The sequence below is a fragment of the Pteropus alecto genome, unplaced genomic scaffold (assembly GCF_000325575.1).
Source record: "Pteropus alecto unplaced genomic scaffold, ASM32557v1 scaffold70, whole genome shotgun sequence".
Taxonomy (NCBI): domain Eukaryota; kingdom Metazoa; phylum Chordata; class Mammalia; order Chiroptera; family Pteropodidae; genus Pteropus; species Pteropus alecto.
The window spans coordinates 2,227,282-2,250,910 of NW_006431912.1; the positions used below are offsets into that span (position 1 = coordinate 2,227,282).

The 23,629-nt window shown below is 36.0% G+C and overlaps 1 protein-coding gene across 1 annotated transcript in view; it reads right to left on the minus strand.

Annotated features, from left to right (window-relative positions):
• DEPDC1B (DEP domain containing 1B) overlaps positions 1-23,629 on the minus strand; it is a 52,398-nt gene that overhangs the window by 22,314 nt on the left and 6,455 nt on the right. The window contains exons 3-7 of the mRNA XM_006906046.2: positions 12,466-12,601; positions 8,664-8,791; positions 7,878-8,008; positions 6,057-6,104; positions 2,159-2,299 (exon numbers count right to left, since the gene is read on the minus strand). Of these exons, the coding sequence (XP_006906108.1) occupies positions 2,159-2,299; positions 6,057-6,104; positions 7,878-8,008; positions 8,664-8,791; positions 12,466-12,601 (584 nt within the window). The remainder of the gene's footprint in view (positions 1-2,158; positions 2,300-6,056; positions 6,105-7,877; positions 8,009-8,663; positions 8,792-12,465; positions 12,602-23,629) is intronic.

Here is a 23,629-nt window from a genome sequence, read left to right on the forward strand (position 1 = left end):
ATAAATCTTACATCTCCAAAGATGTCTTTTTTTTTTCCTTTGAGAATTCTTAGATGTCCTATTTCATGTATCAATGATGACTAACTGCTTGCAGGGTCACAGCTTTGGCATCGAGCTAGCATGATTTCATGCTAGAAGCAAAAGAATAGATCTCAAAAGAACTTCATTAACTAAACTGAAAAAATTTCCATTGAAAACGCTGTAGAATTTTTAGCTTCTACACAAAATAGACTGATTACCTACTTTAAAATATTTTTATTTAATGGCATGCTACTTCATTCAAAGTGAAATCAAATGATTTAAGGAATGCGTTAACCCTACTGAGATCCAACCTATACATCTGGTTTGTAGATAATGTAGTTTCTAGATATGACATCTTCTCCCACAGGCTTTAACAGGATTGCTATATTAGATAATCTTTGTTAATCATATAAACAAATTCTGGTCTTCCATAATCTAGAAGACTTTCTTCTTTCAATACATAAGGATATGGTTTTCAATGCAGGGTGTCTGAAATATATTAATTTAAGGAGTAGATCAGGGAAGGTTACTATATCGTGACCTCCTAAACACAATAGTCTATTCTTGTTGATACCTAAGTGCATTCTACGTATCTTTCTCCATTCTACCTATCCTTCATTCTACCTATCCATTCTACCTATCCTCTCTAACCTAAACCCTCTATAGATAATATTTTAGAAGGTGACTGACTCTAACATCAATTCGTATATAATCAGCTTTAATTCCTAGCTGAGTTCAAAATGAACAATTGTGGTAGTTCAGACCAGTAACATCATAAATATAACTGATTCAAATTAGAATTCATTTTTCAAAAGCTTCAAGTTCTTTTGTTTCCAAATCAGAAAATTTTATAATAGGACATTTTGAAAATGGAAAATGAGATGAAAATCTAAGAAGTGACTTTTAATCCAGTCTTTAAAATTTTTCATTTACCAGTAGCATAATGTTTCAGTAAGTGGCTATAATGAGAATCTACTCAATCAGTCTATACATATATTAAATAACAGGAAGTATTCATTATTAGGCATGATGTCACAAGTACATAAGCCCCCAGTCCTCTTCAGTTGAAAACAAAATACCAAGCAGACCCAATGGCCTCAAAATCTAGTAATAGGCCTAATTCTTTCATTTGTTCCCAATATGGTCTCTCTGAAAACAAACTCACTCTTATGTACGTGACTTATAAATGTTGCATTTTGTTTCTTATTATCAGAAAACTTACAAAGTCTTACACTTTAAAGTACTGTGCTGTAATATCATGTAAATTATTCACATAGTGTTGATACTTTATTTTGTTGGTATAAAATAACAAAATGGCAGCATCCATACTTTCCAAGAGTAAAATAAGACTGAAAGAAGGAGAAGGAAAGAGAAGAAAAAGAGAAGACTGCTAACTCTTACAATACTCAAATACAGGAGTATGATAATTCCTACACTTTTACGTAACACAATATGATACCTACACAATGATTTGGTCAATAAAGCAAACCTTTTGACAAGAAAACAATAATACCTATTCAACATCACAACAGCAGGAGGAAAATCTGATTTCTGAAGAGGAACAATATGAAAAAGACCTATAGCAATTATATTGGTTTTTTTTCCTTTTTATCATGTTTCTTTGACAATGTAAATTTTGAAGTATAAACCTATGTGAAGAATAGCAACAAGTTTTAGAGAATGATAAAGCTACTATATTTTACATGTCACAAATAACAAATAGTGCTACAAAAATCTATCCCTTCTATAAAAAGAAAGATTTTTAAAAGAAAATACATCTCCCATACTTGACTGTTCATGAAGTTATATTCAACACAGTAGATTTACTTATGAACGGTAAATGTCAAGTTTACATTCTTCTTTGCTGATAAATTCATATTTTTTTATACAGAAATGACATAAACGTATTATTCTTTCTTAAGAAATAAAAACTATTGTTCCTTGCTTTGAGTTTCATAACAGAGCTTAACCATTTTCTTTTCCTCCTTCAGAGAGCAGGACACCAACTAGGCAAGCACTCTATCAGTTGTTATTTCAAAAACGCTATGGAAGTTTAGTAACGGAAGTCTCAAGATGGTGAAAATGAAATGATTCAATGTCAATAATGCGGTTATGTGCTCATTATACTTCAACTTACCTAATACACTGACAAAGGCATCAAAAAGGTGAAATGTAAGCAGGGGCTCTTTCAAGTGACCATAGTAATCTGCTATAGTTTTAAAGACATCTTTTTCAAATCCTGAGTACATAGGCTGCTTCAAATCAGAACAATTAGGCCCTGTTAAAAGAAAATGAGAAAGAGCTAGAAAGAGACACATTAACAGGACAACCACCTCTAAGTATTAGTCTCTGTGCGTATGTGTGGTGTATACAGATATTCAAGGTAGAAAAAAAGTTTTCATGGGAAAAATTGATATTAAGCAAATTGACATGACATATTTTGCTTACACAAATACGCTTTATGTCTAAGTTGAAATCTATTATAAAATAACGAGAAAAATCACTGGCTTACTTCCATTTTAAAAGAAACCTACTTGTTGAAACCCAGCCCTTCCAAAAGGCATTTTTATTAAATGTAAACAATGATAATTTTCTTTGAAATATTTAATATTTTCCTAGTCTTGATACAGTTGAAAATAACAATTAGCTCACATGTATAACAGACAAGTTATAAAGCAATTTTAAAACATTTCATTATATATGTAGAATTCTAGAGTCAGAGCTGAGTGAAGTAATCAATTTCTATCTCTAAACTACTTTAGACTAATAAGAATTCATACTTTTTCTTAAAGGTATTCTGAAACAAAGATTTTACATTGTGTCTTATATTTCATTCCAATTATGAAACTCTCATATTGATCCCCAACCAACCATCAAAGGATAGTACATCAAAAAGAGTCATACTGCAAAGTTGGAGTAACTTTAAGAAGCTTAGAAAAACCTGGCCCCAGCCATATCCTATGCCAGCAGCAAGGCAAAGATCCACTTGTATCTGGGACCAAAGAGGAACAAGAAATGCTTAGCTCTCTAGAGAGCTGTCAGCAAATGCCCCCCAATGATCCATCCAGAGACCATAGAAGTCCCATGAGGAACAGCTTACGCAGCCTTCTCTATTTCCATCACAGCACAGAAAAAAGGAGTATGACAGCTCTGGCCAAGTCTGGGCCAGCAGAAAACATGACTGAACAACTGTACCCAAACAGATGTCTACCCTCAGGAGAACGAAAATGAAGCCAGTAAAAACCGAAAGGAAATTCGTCCTACAGAATCGTTGTCACTAAAGAGAAAGGATCAAACCAAAAAGAGACAATTAAGCATTCTAGGCCTTCACATTTCAAGGCCACTGGGACACTATAAATACGGCTTCTTGTTGGTCTCTTTAAAATGCTTCTTACCTTTTAATATTCTGTACAATTCTTATAAAATAACTTAATTTGATTAACTAAAATAATAAAAATTTTGAAAGATCTATATGAATGGTGCCACATTAATCTAGCAGCAAACATAGCCACCATTTTTGCTCGTTTCTTCCTCTGAAATACTGCAAGCTTAGTCAATTGAAATACTGTAATTAGTTTGATACGTCTCAGCAAGCAACACACTTTGCCTTGAATTACTCCCTCCCAGGATAAGTATGTAGTTCATTCTAAGCAGTTGTACCCCTCTTTGAACATTTCATTATTCTTGTTAAAAATATGCAAAAAAAAAACCAACTTTCCCTAAAAATGCCAGTGCATAGTGCGCTCTATAAGAGGCCATATTTCTAAGATCTTTAATTTCTTAATCATCTTGAACTTCACAATATTTTTTTAATCTAGTGTTTTACAAATGTTATTCCTGACAGATTTTGGAAAAGAATTGTTTGTATCTATTTTTGATTGAATTCTTGCAAACTACATGCACAAAGAAGAAAAAAAATCACAGTTAACCTGGTTTTGTATTGCTTTAGCATCAGTCCTTCATTCTATGGCTAACCATGAGGCTAGCTAACAATGAAGTACCAGGCCTATGTGCACATGGGCTATAATGAATACAGGTGGACTTAAAGGAAAGATGGGAGCAGTAGATTTACAGAAAAGGAGGCACAGGCCTTCAAAATGCCACATAATCAGATATTCCCTATTAGATGACTATAGTGAGAATCTAGACTCTTTAAAGACAAGGATAAGGAAGAGGACATGACTTTGACAGACTCAAAGTAATTTTGGGGGCCAATGAGAATTTGGAAAAGTTAATAATTTTATAAAACTATTCAAAAAGCTGACCTTACCCTTTGGCTACCTTTTTTCCTTTGACACATAAACAAGCATTTTAATAGACATGCCAACCACCTGTAAAGCAATGTGCACTTGTTACATGTGAGACATGTCTCTATCCCCAACAATCTCTACCCAATATACCTCTACCTCATACATGTGGAAGACACAACTAAGTGGCTCCTCACAGCTTTCCTCACCACTGATGAGTAATTCCAGTTATTCTACCCTTTTTGCAAAAGTGTGGTGGCTTTACGTATACATCTTACTTGAGGGAAAGCTATACTCTTCACCAACACATTTTGATCATCACTGAAAATTCAACATCACAAACACACCTTAATATATACTTTACAACGTATGATAGCCTAGATGTGTTATAATGACTTCCTCTGTTCATTTCCAGCTGATCTACTTCCAAATCCTTGGTTTTCCAAAAATTCAGAAATGGGTAATTTAATTTGCCATTTATACCTTCTATCTTGTCTCTGCCAACTCTGGCCAAGGACATAATTTAAATTTAATTCATTTCAAATGACTGAGCAAGAATAAAAATTACTCCCTAAGCTAAAACCACAGCACTCTACATCTCAGAGTTTCCAAAATATTAATAAAAAAAACCAAAGAAATTTTTAATAGTTAAACACAGAGAACTCCGGGCTTCACACAATCCAATATTGCTATTCATATTCAGAATTATAATATATAATTATTTTCTATATATTACCACTAACATCACCCACAGTAAGTTGAATAGTCATTTTAGTTTCATTCCATAATTTAAAAGAAAAACAAAAACTAATTTCAGTTAAGTACATAATTCAGAATCTACTAATTCAAGAATTTATACACCTATCTCTGTACATACTAGTCTCACCCAAAAGGGAAGAAATTACCTCTCTGAGGTGATCTGTGAGACTTCAAAAGGCCCTGCAGACCAAATATCACCATTATCAGTTAGTTTAAATAACTACAATTCTTCTCATTAAAGTCACTTGTTTGAGGTAAGCCATTAGCCATTAGAATCCCTTTTTTGGGTCAAGCCTTTTGAAAATCCCCAGAAAAATGGTAGTGTTAAGGCAGATACTATAATAACTAATTCCTTCACAGTGCCTATGACATCCAATAAAGTGGATATCATATGCTTATCAGATGGATTTCAACTGCCAAAGAAAAAAACCTTAGAGGGATTACTCTGGTCCAAGCTCCTTTATCTTAAATCCAAATTACTAAGAGTCTTTCTTGTTTCTCTGCATGTAGGTCCTTCTTCCAAACCATCCTGCATGCCAGTTAGATTAGTCTTTAAAACATTTCTCTCCCACTTAAACTACTGCCCTATAAAAATCCAATAGCAGACAGAATCTGCTGAGCAAACTGATGATGTAAATATAGGACATACTTAAGAATACATGTTTTAGGAATAAAAATATAGGTTTTAGAAATAAAAGCCTATATACACACTATTAACAATGTTACATGCAATATTACTAATTTTTCTTTCCTCTAATGAAGCAGTCAGAAGAAGTAGCGTGGACTTTATCTACAGTGTGATTATATGCACTAGAAAATGGAAGCACAAAATTCTTTTAAAAACGTTCTATAACTCAGCCCTTTCACTAAGTCACAAATTTATCACTAAAAGTACAGTAATCCCAAAACAATTAACTGCCAGTCTCACAGGTGTCAAATCAATGTTCAGGCCATTATGTGAAAATATTTTCTAATTCAGTACACTCATTTCAGTTAATTTCATGAAATTGGACGATAGTTAGTACTTACAATTGGCCAAACACTTCATTGCTGACAGCACCCAATGAGGAAGTTCTTCTGCAGAAAAGTAAAAATAAAAACATATTTTATTCAACTGCATATAACTCAAGGAATTACATATAGAGTTGGTATCATAAGAATGTAGTTTTCATCCAAGTAATATAAAACATATCTGCTAATCACAAATCACCTATTTATATGTCAAAATATTTAAAAGATGAAAATTTTTCTTAGCAGCAGTGTTACAACATGTACTTGTATAAATCGTGCCTGCAAAATTCTGTAAGGGCAAGATGCACTTTTTAAAGCTTTAGTAGAAAGAAGAAATTTGATAGTTTGTTCCAAAGAAACAAACAAACAAATCTATTACCCTAAGAATTATAGAAGACAAAGAACAACAGAAATAGCAAAAATATTAGTCATCAAATGCATTTGTGAAACCAGTTCACCAAATACCAAAAAAAAAAATAAAAAGTAAAAATAAAAGGTAAATTCTGTATGTCCAATGTCCAATATAAGAATCATTTTATATGTTTCACTTTTCAGAATGTTTTAGGGCAACGAAGTTCTGACATGTTAGTATAAGCTAGTTGTACTAAGATAGCTTTAAAATAATAATGGTTAACATTGCTACAAGAAGTCCAGCCGAGCCCTTTGGTAGAGTCTCTTTCCTTCCTGAAAAATTTACTTAATAAGATAAAAGATGTTTGGTCACCTAACTGGTAGCTAAAAGTATTAATGTTTGCTGTACTCAGAGACAGAGAAGAATTTTTGATGTATTACAAAGGCGACACCGCCCTCAATTTATGTAATTTAATTTATATGTTGACATGAACCAGAAAACTTATGAAGTTGTAAATCTATTTGTTTCCTGATGTCCTCCATTCCTGATTCAGGGGCTATAAAAGGGAAACATTTCAGATTTCAATGACACATTCTACTCCTGTCCGGAAACAGGGCCTAGAGAAACCTCTTCCTCTCTCTCCACTGCTCAGGCTCTTTCTGGTACAGCTCTGTCTGCTGCCCAGGAGGCTTCAGTCCAAAACCTAGTAATAAATTATAAGAATCCAAAAGTACCATGCCAACTTCCCACATCCAAAAGTCATCTAGTTTCAGCTAATTTCCAAAATCAAGGGTGTGAAGAAAGGAAGAAGCAATCAAAGAGCCCCTTCAATTCTAACCCATCCCTTATTTAGGGGAAGGAAGTTATATAATCAGTTTGAGGATTCTGACCCACTTACAGGTATGTTGACTATATTTTCACAAATGAAAAACCAAGATAGGTGGCTGCTAAATGCTTTTCTTCCTGATTTGTAAACTGGCTCGGAAGAAAGGGTATAAAAAAAATTAAAGCACCTTCAACATTTAAAGAGCTACTTTTATTAAAAAGAAAAAAATGACATAAACCAAGAGCATCCCAGAAAACCTGACACAGAGACATCATAATAAAAAGGTCCATGAGAACTTAAAATCAATCATACCACGGGACCCACCTAAAAAGTGACTCAAGCTCTCCGTTAGGTCTTAAACCTACTCGTTCTTTAGAGATTTTCCAGAGATAATATAGAACCACTTCGTGCCCAGTGTGGCTAACACTGAACTAGCCTCTGGATGGATTCTGCTGAGGTTTTCACTCCAGAATATTTATCTTTCTATAACATTTCTTTAATCTAGACAATTAGTTAAGAGGTATTAGGAACTGAGAGAATGCTATATTTAATGAGAGGGCAAATTTATTTAGGACCTAGAGAAGAGTCAAATAGAAGGCGATAGACCTGTACAGCCAACATATTGAGTCAACTAGAAACCAAGTGATTTTTGTGCACTTACTTGACTTGTCATCAAGGATAACAACTCCCTGCTTGCTCACACTATATACATTATGGATGATGAACTTGGAGTTGACAAGTTTAACGTCTAAAACTTCTTCTAAAGAATCTAAGCCAAGGATTTTCTGTAAACTAAAAGGCAAATAATAATTAATTAGATTAATTTTTAAAAAATCATTACTTACCCAAAAACCCGGCACACTAAACGATCAATCTTTAAAATGCATTGTTTTCATACATTTTACCCAATCTTTGTGGGGCAAAAAAACTAGATATTGAGAATGACAGAACAAACCTAAAAGATATCCTTTGGCAATTATCATATTGCTTCACTAAGTTAATAACGTAATACAATGAATATCAAGAAAAATGATTTTATGAGTAAAGATATCACAGAAACAAAAATTGGTTTATCCAATAATGAGAAATTGCTAATAGTACATCTTTGTGGGAAAATAACTTGCTATATCATTAACTTTAATTACCTGTCATACAACAAAAACCTAAAAGATCAAATTTTCCTGTTATGTGTTTCATTAAGCTTAAGATTTTGGTGTTAATAGAAAGTTAAGAACTTTCAAATTTCTATTCTTGGCCATTATATGACAACAGAAAATTCCCAGAATTCAGTTAAATCATATTTGATAAGCAGCATAACTGCAAATAATGCAATCAAAGTCAAGATTTCTATACATAATTTCAGAAAAATTAAATATGCAGAGAATAGGGGAGAAGCAAATTAAAAAATAAACCACTGAAAGATTTCACCAATATCAAATGCACATACTATGATAACGTCATAGACTTCCATATCTCTTCCACATTGGCCTCTGTCAGCTGTCTGCGGCAGACGAGACGGCAAGCCGGTACCTCTCCAATAGCAATACTGTGACGCTTGTACCACATCTCAGAATTCTAACAGGGTGGTGGTGGGGCGGAGGGGGAGAGCAAGAGAGACAATAAATATTTCAGTAGACAGTGGTACAGTTTTATAGGTATGTTTCCCCCCATAATTCCAGCATTTATTGGTTTAAGAGATATTTATTTTTATTTCATTTTATTTATTTTCATTTTTTTCAATTACAGGTGACATTCAATAGTGTATTAGTTTCCGGTGTATAGCATAGTAGTTAGACATTTATGTACCTTATAAAGAGAAATTTCTTTTATTTAGTTATTGTAATTTGATATTAAAGAAGAAGAAATATAAACTAACGTTTTTGTATGGGCTGCAGAGAAATAAAGTATAACTCTTAAAGATCAAGTCATATTATAAGCGAATATTCAAGAACTGCAAAGGAGCTATGACAATAAGCAGGACATTAAGTGGCTATTTTTTTTCCTGTGGGAGCTTCAACTAATCAGTGAAGTAGCGATGAAATAAAATTTTATTAATTCAAAATTAAGTCAAGGAATACCTACACAAATTCACACCCTGTCCAAACTGAATGATCGTTTAAGATTAAATTATATTATATTCAAGAATTCTCTATTTTCTGTAAGCAAAAGTCAAGTAAGTACAATGTTAGATAGCAGCACCCAGATCGTAGGCTTCTGCAGGAGGCAAGTAAAACACGAGCTCCACAGAACAGCTGGAAATGGCAAGGAGAAAAACTAATGCCGGAGAGATAAAATAACTTGCTCAAAGTCACGCAGCTTTACCAGTTCCACATTCTTAGTGTCTCCCTTCTCACATTTAGGCTACTAGACATAGTCTTAAAACTTCCTTTTGGTAATCACAGAGACAAGCTTTGAATTTTTAAAGGCAAAACATGAGAAATCATTTACGAAGAGTTTCTGTAGTTTTTTTGCAAAAGCATCATTATAAAAAAATCTTATTGATTTGAAAAAAAGGAGCTGGAAAGTTGTTTTTTGATTTGGTTTTTGGTTTGATTTTTGGAGAACTGTTGAATTACAAAAGAAGCCGAAGGTCACATGAGTTTGTGAATTTTTTTAAAGGATCTAAATTAGGTGTTTATTTTTCAAGGCAGGCATATAAGTTGTTGCATTTGCCTAGCAAATCTACTTCTAATAAATAAAATATATTACTTTTTTATTAGATATGGTCCAGCTATTAAAATAATATTGAATGTTTGATAACACACAAAATGGGCATAACAGTGTTCTAAGTGAAGAACACAGGTTACAAAAAAGCTCAGCATGGTCTCATTTTAGTGTTAAAAATATGCATGGGAGACAGGATATACAAGAAAAATGTTAATGTTAATTCTCTCTGGATGATATTATGGGTAATTTTTTTTCATCTGTCTCTGCCTATAAACAATTCTATTAAATACATAATAACAGAAACGGTAGTTAAGTTACCAAGTACCTGTGTGGCAGGCATATTCTAAACACTTTATAGATATGAACTCACTTGATTCTCACAGCAACCTTACCCCAGAGAAGAATTATCATCCCAGTTCCACCGAAAACAAAAGTGAGACACAAACAGTGAAACAGAGAAACAAGCTCAGTTAGCTGGTAAGTGGAGAAGCCAAGATTCAAACCCAGCAGTCTGGCTCCAGAGCCCACAGTCTCACTTTCCACGGCAAACACAAGAAATAATTTTACGCATTTCATTTATTTGACGTAATGGGTAGGCAAGAGAGAAGTTGAGACAAAAGAAAAATAAAAACCAACAAGCACAGTGGAGGCAGAGACAGAAAGAGGGAAAGTAAGAAAGAAGAAATGAATGATAAGCTCAAGTTCTTTAAGAAAGATAAACTGTTTCTTTACTGACTATTAACATCATCTGTCTAAAACCTATACCAAGGCCAAACTGAGGAAACAGATCTTGCTCTGCCATTCTTTCTTTGGACAATCCTCAAGAAGCAGGAGTCTAGGCTTTAGTGGAATTATAACAAGCAGGGAGCTTTCAAACCTCTACCACTTCACTTAAGGAAGAAGTATGAGAAAAATTATCAAAAGAAATGTAGATACAGATGACCAGGAAAATGATAGACCTTAGCGGGGGTGGAGGGAATGGTTGATGAATCAAGACACTGATATACCACTTCAGGAGTCCTGAAAATATTCTGAAACTGAAAATGGAAGATGAAAGTCATTGTCATCAGTGCATTAAAGTGTGCAAATGAGCAGTTGGTTTTCCTAACAGTAATACCAGGAATATTACAACTTCCCATAACTAAATAGAATAGAAAAAGGAAGTTATTATATTGATAAAATACATATATATTAATTTAATATGAGATTTTATGTTTTTTGTATAAACAACACTGGGTGAACTTATAATAAAAAAAAAGTCTGTTGAATAACTACTCTACTGATGAGGTCATATTAAGTGTCTAAATATGAATGTGCAAAAAAAGTGTACCTTATCTTATGGAACTTATATTTTAATTTTCTCTAGGAGAGAAACTATCACTAAACCTTAATTAAGTACTCCTCATTAGTAATGAATTAAATAGTCCTCAAACCCCTTTTGTGCTCATTCTTTCATCAGAGTAGTTCCACTTTGTTTTCTAATTATCGATTTTTGTACTGTATGCTACACCAGACGATGGGCCTTTTTAGACCAAAAACTGTATCACATATTACTGTATCTGCAGAGCCTAGCACAATGCTTGGCACGCAGGAGACAATAAATCTTTGCTGACTTCCAAACGTGACCTCTCCTCTAAGTTCCAGAGCATTTATCTCCATCTGCCTATTAGACACTTCCATTTAATACAACCCAACTTTATCATCAAACACATTTAAAACCAAATTCATCATTGTCCCTGACAAATCTGCAAGCTCTTGTGGAGTCCCCACTTCTGTCCCAGTGCCATTCTTTTTCTTGACTTATCTTTGATAAAGCCTAAGCTGCTTAACTATTCTCGCCAAACTGAGATATAATACAGCCTCTTCAGATGAAATTTTTTATTTTTAATTACATTGCCTAAAAATGTTTCATCAAATCTTTTCAAACAAAAGTCTGAGTTGGACATCTAGTCCTATGAGACTAAATTAACTTACAATATTAGTGTTAGTACAATTATTAAAAACTGCCATAAAAGAGTTTTTCTCTGTATTTTATTATTTAGCATTATTTCAATCTTGATAGTCTTCTACTGAGGATGTTTTAAGGAAAAAGTATGCCTCCCCAAAAGGAGTTTATCCTACAACGAGCTTGGGTTTCCCAAGACTAGTAGAATCCACCTTTGTTCATATTTTATTGTAGGGCTCATTCCATAATACTCCATGCCCCAACCTTCTCATTCTCAAGTGGTAATAATTATAACAAAGTTTAGGAGGAGGAGACAAAGAAGGAAAAGAGTAAATTATAAAACGGAAAGAAAAAGGAGATTATAAGGGAATTTTAACAGAAAACTGCTTGCAACACATGAAAACAGTTACCACATATTCAGCCAAAATATCAATTGGCGAGACTGAAATAATGCAAAAGCCAGTCTTTCTTTGTTTCTGGTCTCTCAGCTGTTGACAGGTAAGCTATTGTCTTGAAGCACTTTCAGATGATTGTTCATAAGGAACTGACAGAAAGAACTGGGCTAAGCCTGGTGTTCACAGACTAATACTTATTTCTCCCTGCTGCTAGCCCTCAGTCTTTTAGTAATGGCACTCACCATCACAACTGGCCTCACTGGGATATTCTCTTGTGATGTGCCCGGTGGAGGGTCATTCCATTCTGGAAACTTAATAACATCCTTTCGGTATGGGGGCCTCTTTGGATATGGTTTCAGGGGTGAAGAAGAAGGAAATCTAAAACCAAGAAGAAAATTACAGTCAGTAGAAGACAGATATTTTAACAATAGTCCCCACTTCTTATATCCCTGAGAATTTATACAAAGCAAACTTCAGATAATAAATGAATTCGTACTTAATCAAATCATTATGCATAGCTAACTGTACCCAACAATATATGATTTTTTAAACATATTCATTCATCATGCCCATCAAATAACATTTATGAAGAAAAATAGGAATCAAACATGTGGCATTTAAGTAAATAAAACCTGTTCTCTTATCATTTGACTTTCATGATTAAATGTGTTCTTAATGGGATGTTTCTTGGGTAAGCCACTTTTTTCACCCAGCGCGAATCCTTACTGTCTCATAACCCTAGCTGAAATTTACAGATGGTAGGTATGCAAAGAGAAATTATTGATAAGTCCTCAATAATATTTGCTGAGGAAGAGTATATTAGCATACAAATTATTTGACCTAATATTCATTTTTGTAACTATTTCCAATGAAGATTAATCCTCCTTCCATAGAACACTCAACACACTAAGATTGCCTTTGGTCGAGAAATCCATCTTGGAAGAGGTAGAAAGCTGTCCAATATCCTTATTCTGCCTTTCAGTACTCCTTCACTCTTCCTATCCCTCTGATGTATCACTCCTAGACTCATACATTGAGGCTTAAATACAATCTAACTCTCTTGAAGCTGATCTAGACCATATGCAATAAAGAAGAGAAAGGTAATTAAATACATATTTTTCTCAGAGGATCTTTTTCTATTAGCTTGTTAGAAAACAATACACTGCACTGCATTACATTGAGAAAGCAATGCAAGAACTCTAGTTCTTACTGTTAATTTTTTATCAAGCCAAAATAAAAGCTTAAAATCTTGTTTATGATATCCACAAGAAAAATAATTCAAATGATTGATAAAGAATTTATTCCTAATGCAAATGCAGAAATAAAAAATTTTAAAATGTCTATAGTTTACAAAGAAAGTTTTATCAGGATGAATCAGGAGAATCACAAATAATAAGAGTACTATGGAAAAATGTTTCAGAAACAGTCAAAATAGACTTGAAAAAACAGATGACTGATGGAGAGAAGTTGAGTTTCATCTTCTCTGAAAAGAATATTCAATGATTGCACTTCAAAAGGTCAGTTTTGAGTCAGTAAGAAAAAAATGAGGTCTGGAAATCATTAAATCAGATAAAGATAAACTGAAAGATAGCTTAAATTTTTGGTATTAAGCTACCAAATGATTATTTCCAAATGATTCCAAACTATATATTAAATGAAATTCTGAAGCCAGTGAAAGTTATCCCAGTTTGTAAGTAGAGGCTGGCTTAGAGAAAAATTCAACCCTGTTTCTTAGAAGCCAATAATCACAACAAAAGTCCTATTTCTAGCCAAAGTATAGCATGTATGAGTGTACACATGCACACGCACACACACAAAGTCACTACACACACTCTCACATTCACATGTAATACTGCAATATAATTCCAGGGAATTCACAGACCACCCACCTTTCAGTCCTTTAAAAATTAAACACAATCCCGACCCCCTGCCCCACCACTAATACCCACTGCCCACTGCTTACCCTCCCCTCCCCATTCCCTAAACTAGTGTGAAAATGTGTGGGCCTAAGTTTCAAACCTTGAATTTCTCACAAACTGTAGGTCCTTTGGAAAGTAACAGCATCTCTAAATCACAGTTTATTCATTTGTCAAATGAAAGAATTAAATTGGATGACCTATAAATTTCCTTTTACATTCAAGTTGTGTTTCTTGAATTTCCACACCCAGAAACAAGTATAGTTGCTCCTTGAACAACACTAGTTTGAACTCCATGGGTCCACTTACACATGAATTTTTTTCAGTAAATATACAGTCGCCCCCATATGCCTGGGTTTGCATCTGTGGATTCAACCAACCATAACTGAAAGATACTTTTGCATCTGTGGATACAGAGGGCCAACTGTATGAATTTATCTGTGCTATTTCATATGAGGGACTTGAGCATCGCCAGATTTTGTTATCTGCAGGGGTCCTGGAATCAATCTCCCATGGACTCTGAGGGATAACTATAGTTAAGTTTTGAGGGAGTCAAAAGTTATACAGACTTTCGAGTGAAAGGACGTCAGCACTCCTCTAATTGTTCAAGGGTCAATTATAGTATCTTCCAAAGACCAAAGCTGAATTTCCTATGTGGAGAACTGTGACAGGAAAGATCCCAGACAGTCGCTTTCTTCCTCCACCCTAAGAAGATGAGGTCTTTGCCTAACATCTGCAGCTATCAATAGCAGATGTGGTTTCTTCACAGCAGTCTGGCAACCTGGCCGGAGAAGAAATGCGGAAGAGCTCTCTCTAGTGGACTACTTTTATTTTGTGCATTGAAAGTATTCAATTTAATTCTAATATTTTAACCACGTCATCTTGGCCTTGAAAGCTTGTTAGGGATGGTCTAGAACAAATGTCACACTTTCCCTTGGAGGAATTAAGACCCAAAGGAGGAAAGCAACATATTAAAAGTCTCACAACTAACTGGCCAAGAGAGGAAATCTTGCACAAAAGATTTGCAAGCACTTTAATAAGAAAGTTATAAAATTTTATTAAAAGACATTAAGGAACTAAGTTGATAGAAAAATACATCATGTTGGTGAATAAGAAGATTCAATATCATAAAATGTCAATTTTCCTTATAAAGATATAGAGTTACAGTGAAATTCCAATCAAAATATAAAGAGTTTTTCATGAAATATGATAAACTGATTTAAGATTTATATGGAAATGCAAGGGGCTAAAAATAATCAAGACATTCTTAAAAAAGAAAATCAAAGTGCGGGGACTTGCCCTACCAGCTAGCAAGTCTAATTAAGATAAGATAATATGGTAGGGTAATACTGATGGCACAAGCCATAGTTTCTCGACCTCAGCACTACTGACGTTTGGGGCCAAATGAGTCTTTGTTGTGGGACGCTGTCCTGTGCACTGCAGGATGTTTAGCAGCATCCGTGGCCTCTATCCCCTAAATGCTAGTAGCATCCCATTCAAAGTGTGACAACCAAAAATGTCTTCGTTGTCCCCTGAAAAATGGCTCCCAGTTGAAAACCACGGGCATAGACAGACAATCCAAACCAAACACACACATATATTTAGAAATCTGACTGATGACAGAACAGACATTACAGATCAATAAGAAAGTATAGATGGTTCAATAAGAGTTCTGGTCCAACTGGATATCCATTTGGGAAAAATGAAATTGCATCCCTGTAACAGCACCAAAGATGTTTTACGATAGTACCTCCCCATCCGCATGCTCTTCTACAACGTGATCTTGCCACTACCTCTACTCTTCTGATTATGGGTGAGTCCTCCTCTCTAATTGCTTAGATAAACGGAAAATGGCAGAAATGACAGCGTGGCAGTGCTGGGCACTAGCCCTTAACTGGCCTGAACTCTCTTCTTGTCTCTTGGAACTCTCAGTCTTGTATCACTCATTCTTGCAAAGCTCCCTCCTGGAAACCAGCCATCATGGAAGCAGTGCAACTACCCTGAGACCAACATGCAACAAGAAGAAGCCCTAAAAGATAAGACACTGCATGGAAAAAAAAACTGAGGTCAAGGGGCACTAAGCTCCAGACCTGGGAATGAAGCAGTCATCATGGAGGTGGATTCTTTAGCCTCAGCAGCCCCAGCTGATACCCAACAAAGCCCATTCAAATTCCTGATCCAAAAAATATGTAAAATTTATAAAGACTGTTTTAAGCCACTAAGTTTTTTACACAACAAAAGATAATCAGAACAGAAATTTGTGGCATCAAGACCAGGCAGTGAGTGGAGACCTGAAGGGCCTCAGGGAGAATTGTTAGTGGAGGCTGGACTAACGGGGAGGAAGTTGTTATTGGAGGCTGTAGAAAAGACACCTGTTATGTAGTGGCATAAAGTTCAGTTAAAACTGTCACCTGCAATAACATGGAAAATACAAAAGGCGAATCTGGCAAGGGGGTTTTCCAGGATGAATGCTGACACTGCCAACTGGTTTCTTTTAGTCTCGATAACAAGATACAGATAGAGAGAGATGAACTAAAGAAGAAACTGTTCCGTTTTCAAGCAGAATTTAGAGGAAATATAAAAGAGTCATACCTTGAATCAAAACCAAAACTATTTCTCTTCTCCAATTTCTCCCAGCAAAACATTCTCAAAGTAAAAATGGCCTTAAAGCAAATATCAAATTCAAGATGGTTCTAGTAAAATATGGTCTCAGGGTAGTTACAAGTGTGTGGCTGTAAGACTTTTGCTGTAACCTCAGAAAGATTTAAAGCAGTGTCTTATGAACCATGTTGCTTAAATTAACAGTGTAAGAATCTTAAGGGTATTGTACCACAGCAGACTTATAAGCAACCCAAGGCAAAGAAGAGCCTGTCTCAAAGAGATTTATGAGTAAGACTTCTGTCTAATGGACTAAACCACAATAAGATTCATAGAAAAGGCACAGCATTTTAAAACAACAGTACTAGCAGAATCACCATCCACTTGGATAAAAAAAAGAAACAGTTCAAAATGAAAAGAAAAGTCAATAATCTCAAGTTTCTCTTAGCAGGAAGTATCTGAGAAAGCCCTTCCACAGCAAACATATATCAGCTCTTGTGGAAAGGGAAGAATGACTCAATGCAGAGCGAAGAACCCAGAAGGCAGAGTTAGGAAAGAACCACACAGAATCACTCCCAAGAAACAACTGTGCCCCAATCAAGGAATGGCAGACCTATGTTCAACTGCATTTTAGAAGTGTTACGGGACAGTGATTGTTAAATGTGATGCAAACATGGAATGGATTTGGGGAGTCTTGATGCAGGGAGTGAATATAGTTTGCAAATAAATGTTGTTGTGGCCAGCATGTATTTTCCAAGGATGGTCACAACAAAATCTCCATCCCGTATGCTCTTCCAGAACGTGACTTCGATACTCCCCAGCAACAGCTTTCTCTACTCCTTTGAATGCGATGGGCCTTGCGATTGCTTTGACAAATAGAATACGGCAGAAGTGATGCTTTGCCATTTCCAGACATAGATCTTAGCTGCCTGGCAGTTTCTCTCCTGGCCTATTGGAAATACTTATTCTTGGGATGCTCAGTCTCGGGAAACAACCTCTTGGAAGCCAGCACAATGGAAAGACAGTGACTACCCTAAGACCATCATGCAACCAGAAGCACAACCCATGTGGAGTTCCACAGAGGATGAAATCCCACATAGAAAGAGAGAAGGGCCAAGAAGCACAAAAGCGCCATGTCTGTGAGCAGAGAAAGAAGCCAATTTTCTAGCCCAACTGATGCTTTGTGGCTAAGGGGCAAACTACCAGATGATGAGCTCTTTCTAAATTCTTGACACAAAACCCATGAGCAAAATAAAATGTTTTAAGCCATTAAAGTTTGGGGTAGACTGTTTCTCAACAATACAAAACCAGAACAATCTTGAATTCATACTATGAATAAAAATCATGGACCAAATCCTAAAACTTAAAGCACAATATAAGCAAATCTCTCTCTGAGCTTGAGTAATGAAGGGACTCATTTTAATCAAGATATAAAAAACACGGCATAAAAAAATTGATATTCACTTACATTAAAACTTTTCTGTTCACCAAAATATCACAACGTGAAAAAATGGGAGATCTTTGCAATCCATAAAATTGACAAAAGATTAATAACCAGAATATATTATTTTAAAACTCCTAAGAATTTATAAGAAAAAAAAAAAATCCTATAGAAAAAGGCCTAGGACATGAATCAGGCATTTCCATATATGGAATCAGGAATGATGAATAAAAATATAAAAAGATACTCAATCTCATCAGTAATCAAAGGAATTCAAAATAACATCACAAGGAGACAGCATTTCACATTTACCAGATTGGTAAAAATTTAAGCCAGTCAATATCAAATATTTTCCACTACCAAAGAAAAATTAGCACGTCCACCATGGAAAACAGTTTGGCATCACCTAGTAAAGTTGAACATATCTTCTAACCTAATTCCACTCATCGGTAACTCTGTGTATACTAAAGAAACATCCACATGTGCAAAAGGAAACATGTCCATAAATGTTCATGACAGCATTGTTTATAACAGCAAAAAAACTAGAAGCAACCCAAACTGCCACTAACAGGAGAATAAGTAGATAGATTGTGGTATAGTGATAAAATTGAATAGAATATAGACGAGAAAATTCCATGAACTATATAATTAAATATATCAACATAGATGAATCTCAAAAATCATGAGAAATAAAAGAACAAGTCAGAAGAATATATACTCTTTGATATCTTTTACATAAAGTTAAAAACAGAGAAAAACATTTCAGAAACAAATCAATATCTTGTTTAAGGATACAAGCGTAAGTGTTAAGAACAAGAAAGAGAAGCAAGGGAATGATTAAGACAGAAGTCAAGATATTGATGATCTCTGAGGAGAAGATGCAAATTATGGGTAAACAGATATCTGCTGTATCATTTTTATATAAATTGTTCAGATACAATTATACATTCTTCTGTGAAAGATATATTTTCAAATAAAATTGTTTGTGAATATTAAGAACAGAGCTCCCTCTAGTGGGCTGCTTGTTTTTGCTTTGAAAATTATAAATTTAATCTTAACATTATGATCATGGATTCTAGAATTAAAAAGACCCTTAGAAATAATGTAGTAAAAACTCCACATTTGAACACTGAAAAAGCGATACCATTACAGGAAATGGCCACAGCTAGTGATACAACAAAACAACTCAGGTCTCCTATTGCCACATCTATCATCAAATATTGGTTGGAAAAAAAAAACAATTAGAAAATAATCTGTACCAGAACTACTGTCCTCTGATGAACTTACTTGAAACAAATTAGAATTTATTAACTAATCAATCAGTAAAAATATTCTAGGGCATCTAAACCACAAGGAAAACATAGTTTATAATCTTCATAAATTTGACTCATAAATAACAGAGGGCACAATTATTTAAACTCCTTTCTGTAATATATACTAAACTATTACTTCAGCATCAGCAGAAATTGGCAGCTTCTACAGCCTTGCCTGCCTGCCTCTTTGCCTTAGTACATAACCTAAAGCCTTTGTATAAAAAAGCCAACCCGGTAGTGATTATTGTAGAGTCGACCTCTCTGAGACTGCCATTTCCCAGAAACCCCTGGGTAGGCAAACCCATGACAATGTGCTGGGTTTTACTGGGATCTGTACCCATCGAACATATTTTTCTAGCCTAGCAGTGCTCCATAGTACCGTATCACTTAAATGCTGAAACGTAAAGTTTTTGAGGGAAGGAGAGTGAGAGATGAAGCTGGAAAAATAGTTAGTTGCCAAATTAAAGAAGCCTTTGAACTCCCACATCAGCAACTGTCCCTTATTCCATATGAATCACAATTCCATTATGAGTAAAGGATCAAATGAGTGTTTTTAAGGAGGAGAGAGATGTGGTCTGATCTGAAAGACTCTCCTACTTTAGATTAGTAAAACTATTTAGAAAGCAAATTCCATTTGCATCAGAATATATAAACTACTTATGACTTTTTTAAAATGTGCAAGATTTATAGGGAAAACTATCACTTTTTACAACAGCACCAAAAACTATGAACTACTTGGATCTCAATCTAACAACTCTTGTGCAGAGTCTGTATACTTAAAGCTAAAAACACTGCTGAGAGATTAAAAATGTAAATAAACAGAGAAATACCATGTTCATGATTTGTAAGACCCAACTGTTAATGTGTCAAATCTCCCAAACTGATCTACAGATTCCACACAATTTCATTCAAAATCTCAACAGAAATTTTTATAAACAAGTTGATTCTAAAATCTTTATGAAAAGGCAAAAGAACTAAAATAGCTAAAACGATTTTGAAAAGAATACAGTTGGAGGACACACCACCTGATTTCAAGATTTATCATAAACCTACTGCAATCAAGACAGTGTTGTACTGGAGACAAGCTGGACGTACAGGACTCGTACGGTGCTATGTCCCATGTACGTATGAACACATGGCCCAGGAACCACGAGGTCAAAGCAGGAGTAGCCCTACTCACCACCCCTCCCAGTGACTCATCCCCACAACTGGAGGTCCTGTCCCCTAAAAAGTACTCTTCCAGGAGACACAGCAGAGACTTTGGATTCTTTGTGGCAGATCCAAAAACAGAATCACTAACATGGCAGGAGTAACTGACCCTGACCAGCAGGAAGAAGGCAGGCTGCTCTCACCCTATCAGGGCAGGGAGGAGTACCCATGGCAACTCTTGGTATTTTCTTGTCCCACTGTAATTGTGATTGAGCATGTACAGAAATATCGGCCTAAGAAGTGCATGATTATCAAGGATCCTAACTCTCAAAAATGGACTGTTGGGTCACACTACCAGGTAAGCCACCCAGAGCCTGCCAAGGTGACAGCTGAGGGTGAGGAAATTTCCAGTGGAGAAGGGAGAGGGTTGTAGCCATGAGACTAGCTGCAGCAATGGGGGCTGTATTCTTCCAAGTAAATTCTCTTACATTTCGTCTCAGGAAGAAAGCCCCATGAGCATGAGTGGAGAAGATCTGTAGCACAAGAAATGGACTGTGCTGGCCATGAAAGTACAAAGCCCATGTCTCCCTTCAAGAAGCTCACATCCTCCAAGCTCTCGCTGCTGTACCTTTCATGCTTCCCCCCGGATGCTGCCAGCACATGAATGAGCACCGTGGGGGGTTCTGGAGCCAGGCCAATCATACCAGCAGACACAGGACTCCTCTGGCAGGCAACCTCTGCCCAAGGACTCCCCATGAGTCTGGCCAAGATTTTCTCAGAACTGTACACCTGTGATCAGAGGCCCTTCCTACCGGATTCTTCTTTCCCTCTCTATTTCACAGCGGTTTGACCTGCATCACAGTCTGAAGACTCACCCTAACTCCTATTCCTTTCCTCTTTATCCTTTCCAGGTGTCCCCACACCCTGGCTTTAAATCAACAGTCTCCAACCTTTTTGGCACCAGGGACGGGTGCTCCTATGAGAATCTAATGCCTGATGATCTGGAGGTGGAGCTGAGGCTGTGATGCTAGTGCTGGGGAGCAGCTCCTAATACAGATGAAGCTTCACTCGCCCGTCACTCACCTCCAGCTGTGCAGCCCTGTTCCTAACAGGCCACGAACTGGCATCAGTCGTGGCTCAGGGGTTGGGGATCCCTGCTTTAAATCTCTTGCATATCCAGTTCCATCTTGGTATCTCCTTCTCTTCTCAGAGGGCCTGAACTAACAGAATCTTCTATTAATCTGTACTCAGCTATTTGTGAAGTCAGGTACCTACTATGTATCAGATACCACTAAGTAACAAAGACATAAGAATTAATAACAATTCTTGCCCTTAAGTAACTTAGTCTCCTGCAGATATGAGGAACCATGGCTTGCAGGCCAAATCTGCTTTAATACGTAGAGTTGTACTGGAACACAGCCACACCTATTCCCTTACATGTCTATGGCTGCTTTCACCTTACAACAGTCAGGCCGTTGTGACTGAAGTTGTGTGATCCACAAACATTTTTATCTGGCACTTCAAAGAACAAGCTTGCTGATCCCTGGTCCAATGGGACCAGAGATACCCTCCAGACAGGAATGTTAGTATCCTTACTTTGTAGATGAGGACACGGTGGTTCAGAGTGTAAGCAATTTGCCTAAGATCATGTGGGTATCAGTAACTCAGAGCTAGGATTCAAACCCAGGCCTGCCTCACTCCAAACCCTGTTCATTATATCCCTTCCATTACTGAGCTTGTGCTATACTTAACCACAGTTTTTTTTGATAGGAGAAGTGACTGAACTTCTTTAATTAAGGAATAAAGGTGGAGTGATTATTGCTTAACTCCTTCCAGTTAAAAGGAAACTCTTCACTTACTCACCTTTGAACTACTTTCTCAATAAATAATAGGCATTTTGCTGGGACATAGATAAAAGCAAATTCTTTCATAGACTTATCCACCATCACTCCCAACATAATGACACCTAAGATATTCTTACATCCTTCAAGTTCGCTCATGAATGAACTTTTATAACCCTCTACCTTGATCGACCTCTCTCCCTTCCTTGTCTAGCAAACACCTATTGATGCAAGACACAACACAAGTGTTACTTCTGAATAAGATATTCTCTGACTTCCTCAAGTACGGTTGACTTCTCAGTCCTCCAATAGCACTAAATTCACATCCTTATAATGGCATTTGTGACAATGAATTCTGATTTATCTGTCTTCCTATCTAAACTGTAACTCTAAAGATAAGGTCACGCATCCAAAGTGTTTAGCGGTGTGGCTATAGCAGGCACTCCACAATGCTTGAGAAAGGAAAAGGAAGCAGGAAGAGAGGAGGACAGGGAAAAGCAGCATATGTGAGGATCTAATTAACACTGAACCCAAGGCCCCCACTCTCCCCCAAAAAAGCAAAACCACTGAATAGCTCTAAGAAAAGGCCAGAACGTAAGTATTAATCAAGCGACTGGTAAAACGCTGACTGGACACAAGTCGCATAAAAATGCTTAACTAGACTATGCTTTCTGATTCTCTCACATAAAACATTTATCTGGCCTCCCCCACTTCTACTTTGGAAGCTTACAAATAGAAGGGGCAGGAAGAGGAAGTGTCTCACCTACTAGACTTCCACTGGTGGAGACAGGGCTCTGCCTCCCACCAAGGCTCATACAAACAAGAATCCCACAAAATAGGAAAGTTTAGAATGCTTGGCAGTAAAAAGTCCCATGTCTATCCTATTACTACTATTCAATAGAACACAGACTTTGTCACTACGCAAAACACTAACGTTGGCTGCTTTGTCTTCTTAAAATAAAAATCTACTCTATAGCCAGGTATTTAAGAAATACTCCACCAAATGCATCCCTCGGACATCCTAAACCTAAAACTTCTCCTGCCAAGCCACATCCCCACTCTTCTCCCAGTAAAGCTGACATGCATTTCTGACTGAAAGCCTTGGTCTCACCATCCCTGTCATGTGAAATATCACTTCCCTTCCTATC